Source organism: Argentina silus, assembly GCF_951799395.1.
Source record: "Argentina silus genome assembly, chromosome: 21".
Lineage (NCBI taxonomy): Eukaryota > Metazoa > Chordata > Actinopteri > Argentiniformes > Argentinidae > Argentina > Argentina silus.
In genome coordinates, this window is record NC_139675.1 from 12,202,975 (window position 1) to 12,215,394 (window position 12,420).

Consider the following 12,420-nt stretch of genomic DNA (forward strand, 5'->3'; position numbering starts at 1 on the left):
AAGAAGAGACAATGCCAGAGTGCTTCATTGATCCTATTTTTAGAACAAAACTGCATTTTTTCAGCGAGCAGAGCGTGATCTCATATTAGAGACATAATGGTTGGCTTGGTTGGGGGAGGGAGGGAGGGAGGGAGGAAGTGAGAGAGGGAGAGAGGGAGACCTGCCTGCTTTCACCTTCATGCTTGGTGCCTCTCCTCTTTTTAAAATGGCACCCGTTATTAATGCACTGCACAGAGCCCATTGCCCTTGTGTGTGTGTGTGTGTGTGTATGTGTGTGTGTGAGAGAGAGAGAGAGAGAGAGAAAAATTGTGTGTGTGTGTGTGTGTGTGCGTGCGTGCGTGAGTGCGTTTGAGTGATTGCATATGCATTGTATAAATCCCTCAGCAAAGGAATCCCACATTGCTTTTTATGGCCAGTTTGGAGTCCTGCTCCATAAAAAAACGGTAATGAAAAAGTGATATTAGCCAGCATGGGGGGAGTAGGAAAAAATAAAAATACACCACAAAGCATCTGCCACACAATCACATCACTACAGCTAATTAGCAATCAGCGTTGGTGAATCTCAGGCCAATTCTGCCTTGGAGGACAGGCAGATCAGTAACACGCCAGCACCTACCGGTAAGAACTGATTTAGAAACAGCTCATTTCACCTACAGACCCTGATGCTTGATCCCGATGAGCCCAACAACAACACTGACTCCAGACCCGATGGAGTCCAATAAATGTCTTGCACTCTGACTTATTGTAATGACATGGTGAGATATCACACTTGTGTCTCAATGTACTTTGACCCCTTGATGTGGGGTATGTGTGTGGGTGTGGGTGTGTGTGTGTGTGTGTGTGTGTGTGTGTGTGTGTGTGTGTGCCAAAGGCATCCATGCCCATCAATCTAATCTATCCCCATCAATGTCCAACCCCACCCAATAGACTCACACCTCCTTCTAAAGCTTGTCCTCCTTAACCTCCAAACATTGTCCTTGTCCGACTCCTAGATGATGCAATACATCTGTAATACACAACGGACCTTCACCACGACCTCTGGTAAGACCATAAGACCCTCACCGCTCCTCGGGTCTCTTCTCCCTACCCCCATCCCCCTCTCCTCTCCTCCTTCTCCCGTTCCCCATCCCCCTCTCCTCTCCTCCTTCTCCCCCCATCCTCCTCTCCTCTCCTCCTTCTCCCTATCCCCATCCTCCTCTCCTCTCCCCCTTCTCCCGTTCCCCATCCTTCTCTCCTCTCCTCCTTCTCCCGATTACCATCCTCCTCTCCTCTCCTCCTTCTCCCCCATCCCCCCTCTCCTCTCCTCCTTCTCCCCCCACCCCCCCTCTCCTCTCCTCCTTCTCCCTATCCCCATCCTCCTCTCCTCTCCTCCTTCTCCCCATCCTCCTCTCCTCTCCTCCTTCTCCCCCATCCCCCTCTCCTCCTTCTCCCCATCCTCCTCTCCTCTCCTCCTTCTCCCCCATCCCCCTCTCCTCTCCTCTCCTCCTTCATCCCCCTCTCCTCTACTCCATGCTAGGCCATAGCAGTTACCCCCAGATTACTAGAGGCTATCTGATAATTACTAGAGGCAATCTGATAAAAAGATATCAGTGTGTGTGTGTGTGTGTGTGTGTGTGTGTGAGCCTGAGGTCTGATCCTGGCTGGATTAGAGGGCTATGGGGACCCAGGGAACCCTTCTGTCACTGGGAGACTGAGACTAGGAGGGGGGGGGGCTGCAGCCTGGAGCCAATGTAATCACTCACACACACACACACACACACAAATTTGTGAGGTCCCCACACAAATATACACAGTCAGTGACACAGCAATGGCAATAGAAGTGCACATACACACTCAGACAGGTTCGCCCAATACACACACACACACACTTCAACCAAGATAACTGCATATACACCCATAGATCTAACAAAAACACACACACACCACACTACACACACAGATGGGCATGCACACCCGCACACAGACACACACACGCACACACAGACACAGAGATAGACGTGCAAGCACACACACACACACACACACACACACACACACACACACATGCATCTGCAGGGGGGAGATAAGGCCTGCCACAGGGCCACACAGCCTCCAGTGACAGCTCCACCTTGGGTGACAGGTGGGTGACAACACAGACTCAGTCACAATGACAGCCTCTACCCCCAACAACATGACGTGTGGATATCTCTCTGATTGCGTTTGCTTTGGCCTACCTGGCGTGCCTGATGGGCGGGGATTGCACCCGTGGAAATATTCCATTGGTGTCATATGGCCAGCCAAACTGAATCAAGCAGAGCTAAGTTTTTGAAATGATTTGAAATCATTTCAAATACTGTTTGAACCCAGGTCTGGATATGTTAGGATCCTTCTGTCTCTCAATGCAAAGTATCAAACTCAATGACTCATTGTGAAACGACAGCGTCAGTGTTCAAGATCTACTGAACATTAACAGTGTCTTTCAAATAGTCATTAATGGTGCACTCAAATTGCCCTTCAGAAACAATAAAGTTTTATTGAACCGAACTTAAGTCTTGAAGTCCAAACAGCTAATCTGCAATACACAGTTATCTCTGTTCCCTTATCAAGTGACTATACATGGACATATAACAACACTGTCTGTTGATGACTAATGTAAGTGTGTGTGTGTGTGTGTGTGTGTGTGTGTGTGTGTGTGTGTGCACCGTGTGTGTGTGTGTGTTTGCCAGTGTGACAGAGATGGGCCAATGTGACAGTAGGGTGTGAGTCAGCTGTGCTCTCTGCCTCCTGCTGTGAGCTGCCCGGAGCTGCGAGCCCTCGGAGAGCCCATGTGTCAGCCCCGACCCTGCCGCCCTCCCCCGCATCCCTCCTGTGGCTCTGGGCTCAGCCTGGAGATCAAACGTAAGCCCTTCCGTTAGAACCAAACCGCTCAGGGCTGTAGTGCAGCACACGCCCTTAGTCATTAATCTCCCACTCCCAACACTTCACGGACAACCGTTACGAGAGGTGCACAGAGAGAAGCAATGCGCAACCGCCGCTGTCAATTGACGGCGTCTTCAATCCGTCAAAATAGTTTAATACACGATTTGGCCTCGCTTTCTGTTCATTCGTAAACAAGATAAATACTAACTCACTAAAGGATTGGGGTGGACCCTAGATTGTAGAAGACTTCCTCAAGTTCTAGTGTGTTGTTGGCCTACTTGGTCTGCTTCCATGTGTCATTAGCATTTGACGTTTAAAATCGTTTAACGTTTTAACGGCTAAAACTGGTGATTTCGGTATCGACGGGGTGTTGGGAAGACTAGACTCTGGCTGAATGAGATTGACTACTGTGTTTGGCAGGACAGCACTGGCCAGTCCGAGGCGTGCGTACATAGAGGGCGGCGAGGTCAATGCGCGCAACCGTTGAGGTAAAGAGGGATTTCCGATAGGGACGCACTTAACGGTTACGTAACGACTCTTTATAACGCACCGGTATTCCCCGTACGGTAAAAAACAACAACAACAACAACAAAAAAACGCTGATTAAAACGTGATTGATAATGAAAACGCAATGTAGCCATCGTGATCGACAGGTTCTGAGCTCGGGGTTTTTGGTGCCAGGCGGAAAGTCATCTGAAGGGTAGAGGGTCTGATGATGTCGCCGTGCCATCATCACATTTTCATGCCATCTGTCCTGCCTGCGGCGACCAAACGGGATTATCGTAAGAACAATTCTCATTTGTTTTCCCGCTGTCTGAAATCACTCTGCATTAGATTTCAATGATTTTTCAGACCGATAGGCCTATAACCCGGCTGGTGGCGCATCGCTACGCCGCGACAGTCATTTTAAATGAGTCTAATTAAGGAGGGATTCGAACACCATAGAGCAGATAGACCCTATAGTGCACTTGAGCTAAGAACAGCGCATTCTCCCCAATAGCCTAATCCGCATTAAGTCAAGACGCACCACGAAGAGAATATGTTTCAGAGAAGCTTACACACGACCGAGTGACGTAGCCGACCCCATGGCGAGCCAGAAACCGTTATGTTAATCCCAGCGATGCCTCATCATACTAGCATGCATACTAGCATATTCAAATGCCCTTGAACCTGCAAATGAACTCGATGTAGGCGACTCGATGCATTAAAAAGACAAGCATATCTTCGATTGGGATAAGACAGCGATGTCTTACCTGAGTGGCTTTGTGGAATTGCTTCTTCAGCCCCGCTACAGACATGGTTCCTGTTTACACGGCGATTCTAGATTGATTACGAACTGGTGTGTTGGTATGTGTGTGTTGGGATCACGGTCCTAACTGCGTGGGATGGTATAGCTGCCGAGGCAAACCCCTCTGTGTTGCTTGCCGTTAACCACCGGGAATCTCCTATGAGCGGGGGCCGAGTCCAGCCGTGATCAGGCTAGTGAATGTCAAACCCACATGCCGACACGCCAGTGACGTAGTCCTCCGTAGCCAGGCCCCTTAAAGCTCCAGTGTGAATGCTCAGCCCTTCTCTGCGACCGGGCACACAACACAGCACGCGAAGGCACGGTAAAACGCTGTAATCACGCCATTTTAAGTTAGCAGAGTGTGGCGTATAAGGCCATAGCATGACAGTCCAAAGAACCTCTGGCACGAAAGCAAATGACAAAACTGGAATATTTCCAGGAATAAAAAACACGATAGGCCGATGCAATATCCCCAGCTCTCCATCCAATTCTAATGTCATAATAGGAAATACATACAATGTGCTTTGTCATAAGATAGAGACGTATATGATAGGCAATATACTACACAATCATGGATGCTGTTTCTTTTTTAATTGGAACATTCAACCCGACAGAACCGAGTGAGAATGAGTTGTGAGTTTCAGCACCACCGGTTTCAGGACCATGGACAGCGACCAGCAGGGGTCTAGGCCTATACAGGCTACCCTTAAAGACTATGGGCCTAGCTGCCTAACGCCCATGCCAACACGTCAGAGCAAAGGCTAATACAACAGAATCAACATGAAGTAAAAGTAAGTCATTTAGCAACTTAATAATAGCAATTTAATAAGTCATTTAGCAAGACCATAAATATTCAGTTCACAATGTGTTCGACACCTACACACCATCCAATCAAATGATTCTTGGCTGCAAACAATTCAAAGTGCAAACCGTCTTCATTATTTGAAGTGAGTGGGCTACGGCCCATAAATGATCACAGCTGAGCCACCTACACACACTGTTGCAACACAGCCCCTTTACGCCAGATGGTAAGGCCGATTGTGGTGTTTTGGCAATCAGTTTGAGACGCATCCCATATGGTCACTGTGGCAGGGCTGGAATAGGGCCCAGGATAGGTACCGCTATAGAGTCGGAAGATATGAGGCTGGATGCAGGTAGGACGCTCGTGGTGAATGGGCTACGTTGGAATGAGGAACGGGATTAGGGATTTTATGAGAGTTGGCTATGGCGTCCAAAATGGAAATTATGATCATCCGTCGTTCCAAGATTTTTAGGCCTCTATTAAATCTACGTGGCCGACTGTTTGAGCGAATGAGTTGGATTGCGCCACTCCAGAAACAATTTCACCGCTAGACTTCATCACCTCAATCGACGAGTTACACATGAAATCCTCAGCCTACCATCCACCTCAGTAGGAACAGCCTACTGCATGTTAACGTGAGTTAGAGGTGGGAGGTTTGTGCGAGACAGAGCCATATGTGAAATTAATAGACACAGATATTACTCATTGAGCTATAAATGTGAGATATGCAAACGGTAATTTGTGCAATATGGTGATATGAGACGTCGTGGTGATGACTCAAATCTATTAACATCCAACACCTAATTAGAACACAACAAATAGCCAGCTGCACGCAGGGGCCTTTTGAAACAAACAAACCTGCAGTTGAAATTGAATTAGTTGTCGGGAGGAAACATCTTTCCCATGTCAATAGCGCCATCTTGTGAACAACTACCCAAAGTGCACTTATAAAGAAAAAAAAACCCACCCAAGGTTGACCAACTGGAAATGTACCACAGAACTTTGGCTCCACCTTGTGGTTCAACGGTAGACAGACACAAGGCACAAATGCCAGAGCATAATATTGCCAGTGGGAACATATTGCTCGGAAATGAATCATACAGGTATGAATACTGACTTCAAATCCAGTCCGTAAGAAACAACTATGCCACCTAAATAGCACACTACATTACAGCAACTGACCATATACTAAAGGCAATCCTACCAGAGTCAGTGTGAGTGATATACTGGAGCAATACTTGTCACCCATCTGAATGTAGTTGTTTGAGGCTGTGGCCCTCTGATAAAGTGCTCTGTCCCACGGCCCAGTGAGCAGTGTGTGTGTGTGTGTGTGTGTGTGTGTGTGTGTGGCCCAGAGGTCTCTCCATCTGTCATCAGGATGATAAATCTCACCTGTGCCATGGAGGTAGATAGAGAAATACTGGAGTGGAAAAAGTAGATCATTTCCCACCACACCACTCTACTGGACACTGCAGTGGGTTTACCTACAGCAGGGGAGGCTAGTGGAGGTAGAAATCGGTACCATTCCTCATTCCATTTCAACCTCCACCCACCTCCCTTGAAACTAGAATATATTCTTTTTGGGAGTAAGCGGTTTAAAAAACCCAGAACAAGTCTGATAAAATTGCCATCATGATCTGATTTATTGTAACGTGTAGAATTAAAATGATACCTAAATACCTTTTCTGACCTGTGTCAATAAGCAGCACAGACATGGAATTAATAAATACTTGGATGGCACACTGAAAAGCAAATAATAAATGATTCAGTAGTTGTATTTTATTCAATTCACTCACATAAATGACAACCAGCTACTGTATAATTCTAATTATTATTCATCATACTAATGTGGCTTTAGTCTCCCATATCAAATCCGATATGAATGATGATTAAATGGGTATTTATCAACTGGCTAGTGTTTCATTAATGCTATCTATCATGTATCACCATCCAAAACACAATGGAATATAAATCTGGGACACAATCTCTGGCAACTACTGATTGTGTGTGTGTGTGTGTGGGGGGGTGTTGTACAGGGGTAATCACAGGATTGGATGTGTCAGCAGATAAACCAATGGTCATCTGTCACACTCAAACACAGGTCATCTCTCTCTCTCTCTCTCACACACACACACACACACACACAACCAACATCAGCCTTGGTCAAGCAAGTGTGTGTGTGTGTGAGGTTAATACACACCTCTACACCCCCCCCCCCCCCCCCCCCCCCCCCACCCCACTCAAACATGCTAATGTACCTGCTCTGTCTAATTGGTCCCAGCGATGCTGCGTCTGCCCCACCTGTGTTCACGGGGAGCCTCCAGTCAGTCCCGCGGTCGGCCCCGCCATTGTGTGTGTGTGTGTGTGTGTGTGTGCGCGCAGCGCTAATGTTATGCAAACAAACACTCCCTTTGTTGTTCGGGCTCCTCATGCCCCCCGCCACACAGAGAGAGAGAGAGACAGAGAGAGAGAGAGAGAGAGAGAGAGAGAGAGAGAGAGAGAGAGATGGGGGGGGGGGGGGGGGGGGGGGGGGGGCTGAATTCATTACCGTGATTACCTGGGGTGTGCTACTTCTTTTCTGGGGGGGGTGGGGGGTAATCCACCGCCAACCTTCCCCTCGTAGCGTAACTTCAGTCAGCCGCTAATGAGGCGCTGGAAAGTTAGTCAAGGTGGAGAGGGAGAGGCCCTGCGAGGAGCGTCCAGCCCCCCAGACCAAGGTGCTCTGCTCCACACAGAGGAGAACAACAAAGGAAGGCAAGTTCACTAACTAGCACCTATGATCAATGAAGAAGCCCAGGTAGCAAACATGTTATTGTGTGTTTTTTTGGGGGTGGGGGGGGGGGGGGGGGGGGTTGTGTGGGGGGCCGGTAATAAAGACAGTGGGCGAGGGGAGGGAAGGTAAGATGTGATAAAAAAAAAAAAAAAAACGTAAATAAAAAGATATATATAAAAAAAAATAAAAAATAAAAAAAAAGACTCTTTGGATTTCTTGTGTTCATCTTGTCGTTTGTAATCCCTAAATACACAGGAGTATAGTCATATATCATATCAGCACTGGTCTAGAACACACAACACACAAGGTCAAAACAATATGGTGGACCTGTCCAGCCCTGACACATCAGTGGCATCAGTATCACCTCAAGAGAGAGACCAGGGGAGGAGTCCACTTCAGACTAAAGGTGTCACTTTTTTATTGAGATACTTGTAGATTTGTCTCTCTGTACAGCTCATGTCTCTTAACGATTTAGCAACCGCGGCTACCGCTAGATCCACCCTAGTCTCACGTAGCTGTACCTCCAAATCACGTTGTTCTCAAGCCTCCTTTGGAGGTTCTGGAGAGTTTCAGACGTTATCTCAACGAGGCCTGGTATCTCAACGAGGTTAGATCCAGCTCAAATCTGACGACAATACCACCTGTGACAGCAGTATGACAGACAAGGTCTGTTCAAAGTCACCTCTCTCTTTCTCTCTGTGGTGGAGGACAGGAGGGCAGCTTCCCCCTGTGTTGCGAGGAGTTGGATGAGACACCAGATCAGCGCTCTCTCTCTCTCTCTCTCTCTCTCTCTCCTCTGCTCTCTTCTCCCCAGGAGCTCAGTCAACAAAGACAGGCCAGGGCTTTAGAGAGAGGGTCGCACTGAGCAGGGCTTAGTCTGGTCTGAAGGGAGGGAGGGAGGGAGGGAGAGACAGAGAGGGAGGGAGAGAGAAAGAGAGAAACAGAGTGAGAGGAAAGGGCAGTAAGGGAGAGAGAACAGAGAAGAGGGGGACAGAGAGAAAAGGAAATGAAAGAGGGCGAGTACTATAGGTCACGACGGAAGAGAGGGGGAGAAAGTAAGGGAGAGAGAGAGAGAGAGAAAGTGAGAGAGAGAGGCAGAGACTCTAGTGGCTGTAGGGGTCCTTAGAGGATAAAGGCCCTGGAACGTTCCAGAACCTCCCTCCCTCCCTCCCTCTCGACTGCCTTGGCTTTATCACAGAGCATCAAAACACAGCTTCACCTCCCCCGAGAGCTAGGCTTCTTATCTGCTCCCCAGATTCCCACGAAAGGCCGCATCCAGACATAATCTACTGCTTTTTATGTTGTGAACGCTCTCTGAGAGGAGAAGAGGGGGAGAGGAGACTTACTCCTCCGGAGATCAATGAGGAGGGGAGTACAGAGTAGCAGAAGGCATCATCAACCACTTATTTTGTTTTTACAAAGGTGACATTTTATTATGGTTCATGGAAAAATGATTAGTTCAAGCTCCGATGTGCCACTCCTTATCAGAAAGAGATATCTGATGAGGGTGCTATTGAGATCTGAGACGTTATCATTAATCATTAAAGAGGGAAGGAGATATGACTTTGTTAAAATAAATGTTTTTTGAAACTCTATTGAGACAAAATCAAGATGTGTTCAGCCTTCAAATCAGAACCAACCACAGTTGAAATGAAAAAATAATGTTTTGATTTATTTATGTAGTGGCAGGCAGAGCAGTCTCAACCTATTGTGCCTCAATAATAGAAAAATAGAAAAATAAAACATTTAAAAATAAAATAGAATAAAATAATATGAAAGGGCTGGCTTATTAAAAGCAAGTCTAAAGAAAAGTCTTTAGTTTAAAATAGCCCAACAGTTTTTTTATATAGGGAGAATTGCTCAAATGTACGAGTAACAACCACAACCAACACATTTTCTTCACTGCATCTTTTTTTTTTTTTTTTTTTACTTGGGCCCCCTAGTGGTCGGGGGCCCACAGCTCAGCATCCGCCTGTAGGATGGGCGGGCCGGCTCTGGTGGCAGGCAGAGAACATCCAGCCAGGTTTCTATTCAACTCAGAGGGGACTAAATCAACCAAAGATAAAAAACCGACGATATACAGTACATTCTCTCTCCCTGGACCCTCAATGGAACATCCTCAGCTCACATCCAAAACACTTTGCATTATACATTTGACAACGCTGCCATTTGTCTGTGTCACACCTGTTATTCCAGATCGAGCCAAGTGTGTCTGTGTTGTTTGTGATATCAAAGCCGGGCGGCGTATCCTGGCAGCTTGGCTCTGTCTGTGTGTGTGTGTGTGTGTGGGGGGGGGGGGGGGTGGTAGTGAGTGAAACTGTGTCAGAGAAGAAGGGAACAGGAGGGAAAGATAGAAGGAAAGGAGTGGCCGGAGGCTGTTATTCTCCTGCTACTGTGGCCAGGGCCGGGCCTTGTTGTGTATGGGGCAACAGCCATTGGCAGCTGGAATCCATTCTTTTCTTCTTCTTCTTCTTCTTTGTATTCCGGGTCTCATGTGTTCCCACCCAAGTGGCGCACACACACACACACACACACACACACACACACACACACACACGGGAGGGGGGGGGACGGACACCAACCAGCATCATCGATCGGCCTCGCATTCAACTCCTGACCCCTAACCTTTCTCTCTCTCCACCTCCTCCAGGAACAAGCTCTGACGGAAAGCTCCGGAAGAAAACGGGCACAGGTGAAAGACAAAGGAAGAAAGAAAGAAAGAAAGAAAGAAAGAAAGAAAATGACAGAGTGAGTCGATCACATCGGGAGGAGTAAAAGGGGAAGGGAGGGAAAACTTTGCATTTGGAACTACTGATCAAAGTCATTCCCCTAGGAGACCTCCCCTTTAATGAGAGAGTTGTACAAGAGGAGAGAGAGAGAGAGAGAGATGGATAGATAGATAGAGAGACAGAGAGAGAGATAGAGAGAGAGAGAGAGAGAGAGAGAGAGAGAGGAATTCTATTTGGTGTGGTGGTATATCGGGGTGTGTTTCAGGATGGTGTTAAGGGGTCTTCAGTGGTTAGACAGAGCCAAGGCCAGGTTAATTAAACCCAGGGGACCTGCCATCACCCGTGTTAGAATATGTCACCCAAACAGAGGAGACTCGCACTAACACTGTCAGGGCGGGTGGCAAGGGATAGGAAAACATGTTGACTATGCATTACACATTTAAAAGAGAGAGAGAGAGAAAGAGAGAAAGGAAGAGAGAGAGAGAAAGAAAGGAAGAGAGAGAGAGAGAGAGAGAGTGAGAAAAAGGGGGCTCCATGCTAATTTACATGGCGGCAGCACTAACGCTACAAACCCCCCCCCCCCCTGCTCTTGTATCCCCACTGCGTGCTGAGAATTTCTGGATTATTAATGCTTGTCATTAGCAGTATTGTGCTTGAGGACAGTGACTTGAAAAAAAAAAAAAAAAAAACGAAAAAAAAAAAAAACAGACACAAATTTATATAGGACAAATATTGACAATAGCTGGCTCCTGGGTATTCTGGAGGAGCAGGGAAAAGATGCAAACTATGTTAATGAATGGTAATTAACCACCAGGGCCTGCTGCTCCTGGATCCTGGCTAAATTGGTCCCTGAGTTGCAGGGAGAGACAGTCCTAGTCTAATCCTTTATTATAGGAAAAGATAAAGGAAAACGCCATCATTAGCATACATTTCAGATGGGGAGGGTGGGGAGGAGAGGAGGGGAGGAGAGGAGGGAGGGAGAGAGGGAGAGAGGGAGGGAGGGAGGGAGAGATAAGAAGTTGAATTATTCTTGTTAATTCCTGAACGGATGATTTTACATAAGGTTGCTAATTGTACATAAGAAAGAGAGAGAGAGAGAGGGGGGGGGGGGGGGGGGAGGGAGAAAGAAAAACAAAAGGAACGAGAGGAGAGGGAAAGAAAAGAGGGAATGATTAGAGTCGGAGTGAGGAGCGCGTGGTCTCGGGTGGAGGATGCCGGTTCAAGGACAGAAAGAGTCCCAGATCATTGTTTGATATTCCAAATGAATAATAAAAGACAAAAGAACAAGTGAGAGAGAGAAAGAAAGAGAGAGAGAGAGCGGAGAAAGATTAAAGGAATGGAGGTAGTGGTGTCAAGGGTGGGACTTGTCTCCCAGTTTACCACTGGGCTGTGTGTGTGCGTGTGTGTGTGTGTGTGTGTGTGTGTGTGTGTGCGAGAGACAGAGAGAGACCCACTGGGCAGCTGCAGACCTTCGTTAATGACGTCGGCAGTGGGGGTCGCTCGTTACCGACGGAAACCATGCTGACAGTCTGCCAGTCAGCTGTCAATCATTGTATGACAGAGAACCCTGCTGGCCAGAGGAGGAACTACAAGGTCCATGACTGAAATAGAATTATGAGCACAATTGAGTTCTAGTTCTTATTCTATGGACTGAATACTCTTTATTATTTTTTGTAAGGTTATTTTTTTTCTCTTATATATTTTTAGAGATAAGATAGACAGGAAAGTAAGGAGGAGAGGGCATGTCAGCAGGGCATGGGCCGGATTCTAACCCCTGCTGACATTGTACAGACAATACTGTCCATGCAACTGCACATGAAGCCATGAGAACGTAACACAAATCTTTAACGTGACGCAATCTGGATCTGGAACATAGACAAACAATTGATGACACATTTTTTATTTCAAATCATCATCAATTCACTTTGGA

At 47.1% G+C, this 12,420-nt stretch overlaps 1 protein-coding gene across 1 annotated transcript in view; it reads right to left on the bottom strand.

The window, feature by feature from the left end:
- sh3gl2a (SH3 domain containing GRB2 like 2a, endophilin A1) overlaps window positions 1-4,261 on the bottom strand; it is a gene marked incomplete at its 3' end in the record, with an annotated part of 42,481 nt that extends 38,220 nt beyond the window's left edge. Inside the window, exon 1 of the mRNA XM_083693257.1 lies at window positions 4,152-4,261. Within this exon, the coding sequence (XP_083549383.1) occupies window positions 4,152-4,196 (45 nt within the window). The 5' untranslated portion in view covers window positions 4,197-4,261. The remainder of the gene's footprint in view (window positions 1-4,151) is intronic.
- Between the last annotated feature and the right edge of the window lie 8,159 nt (window positions 4,262-12,420).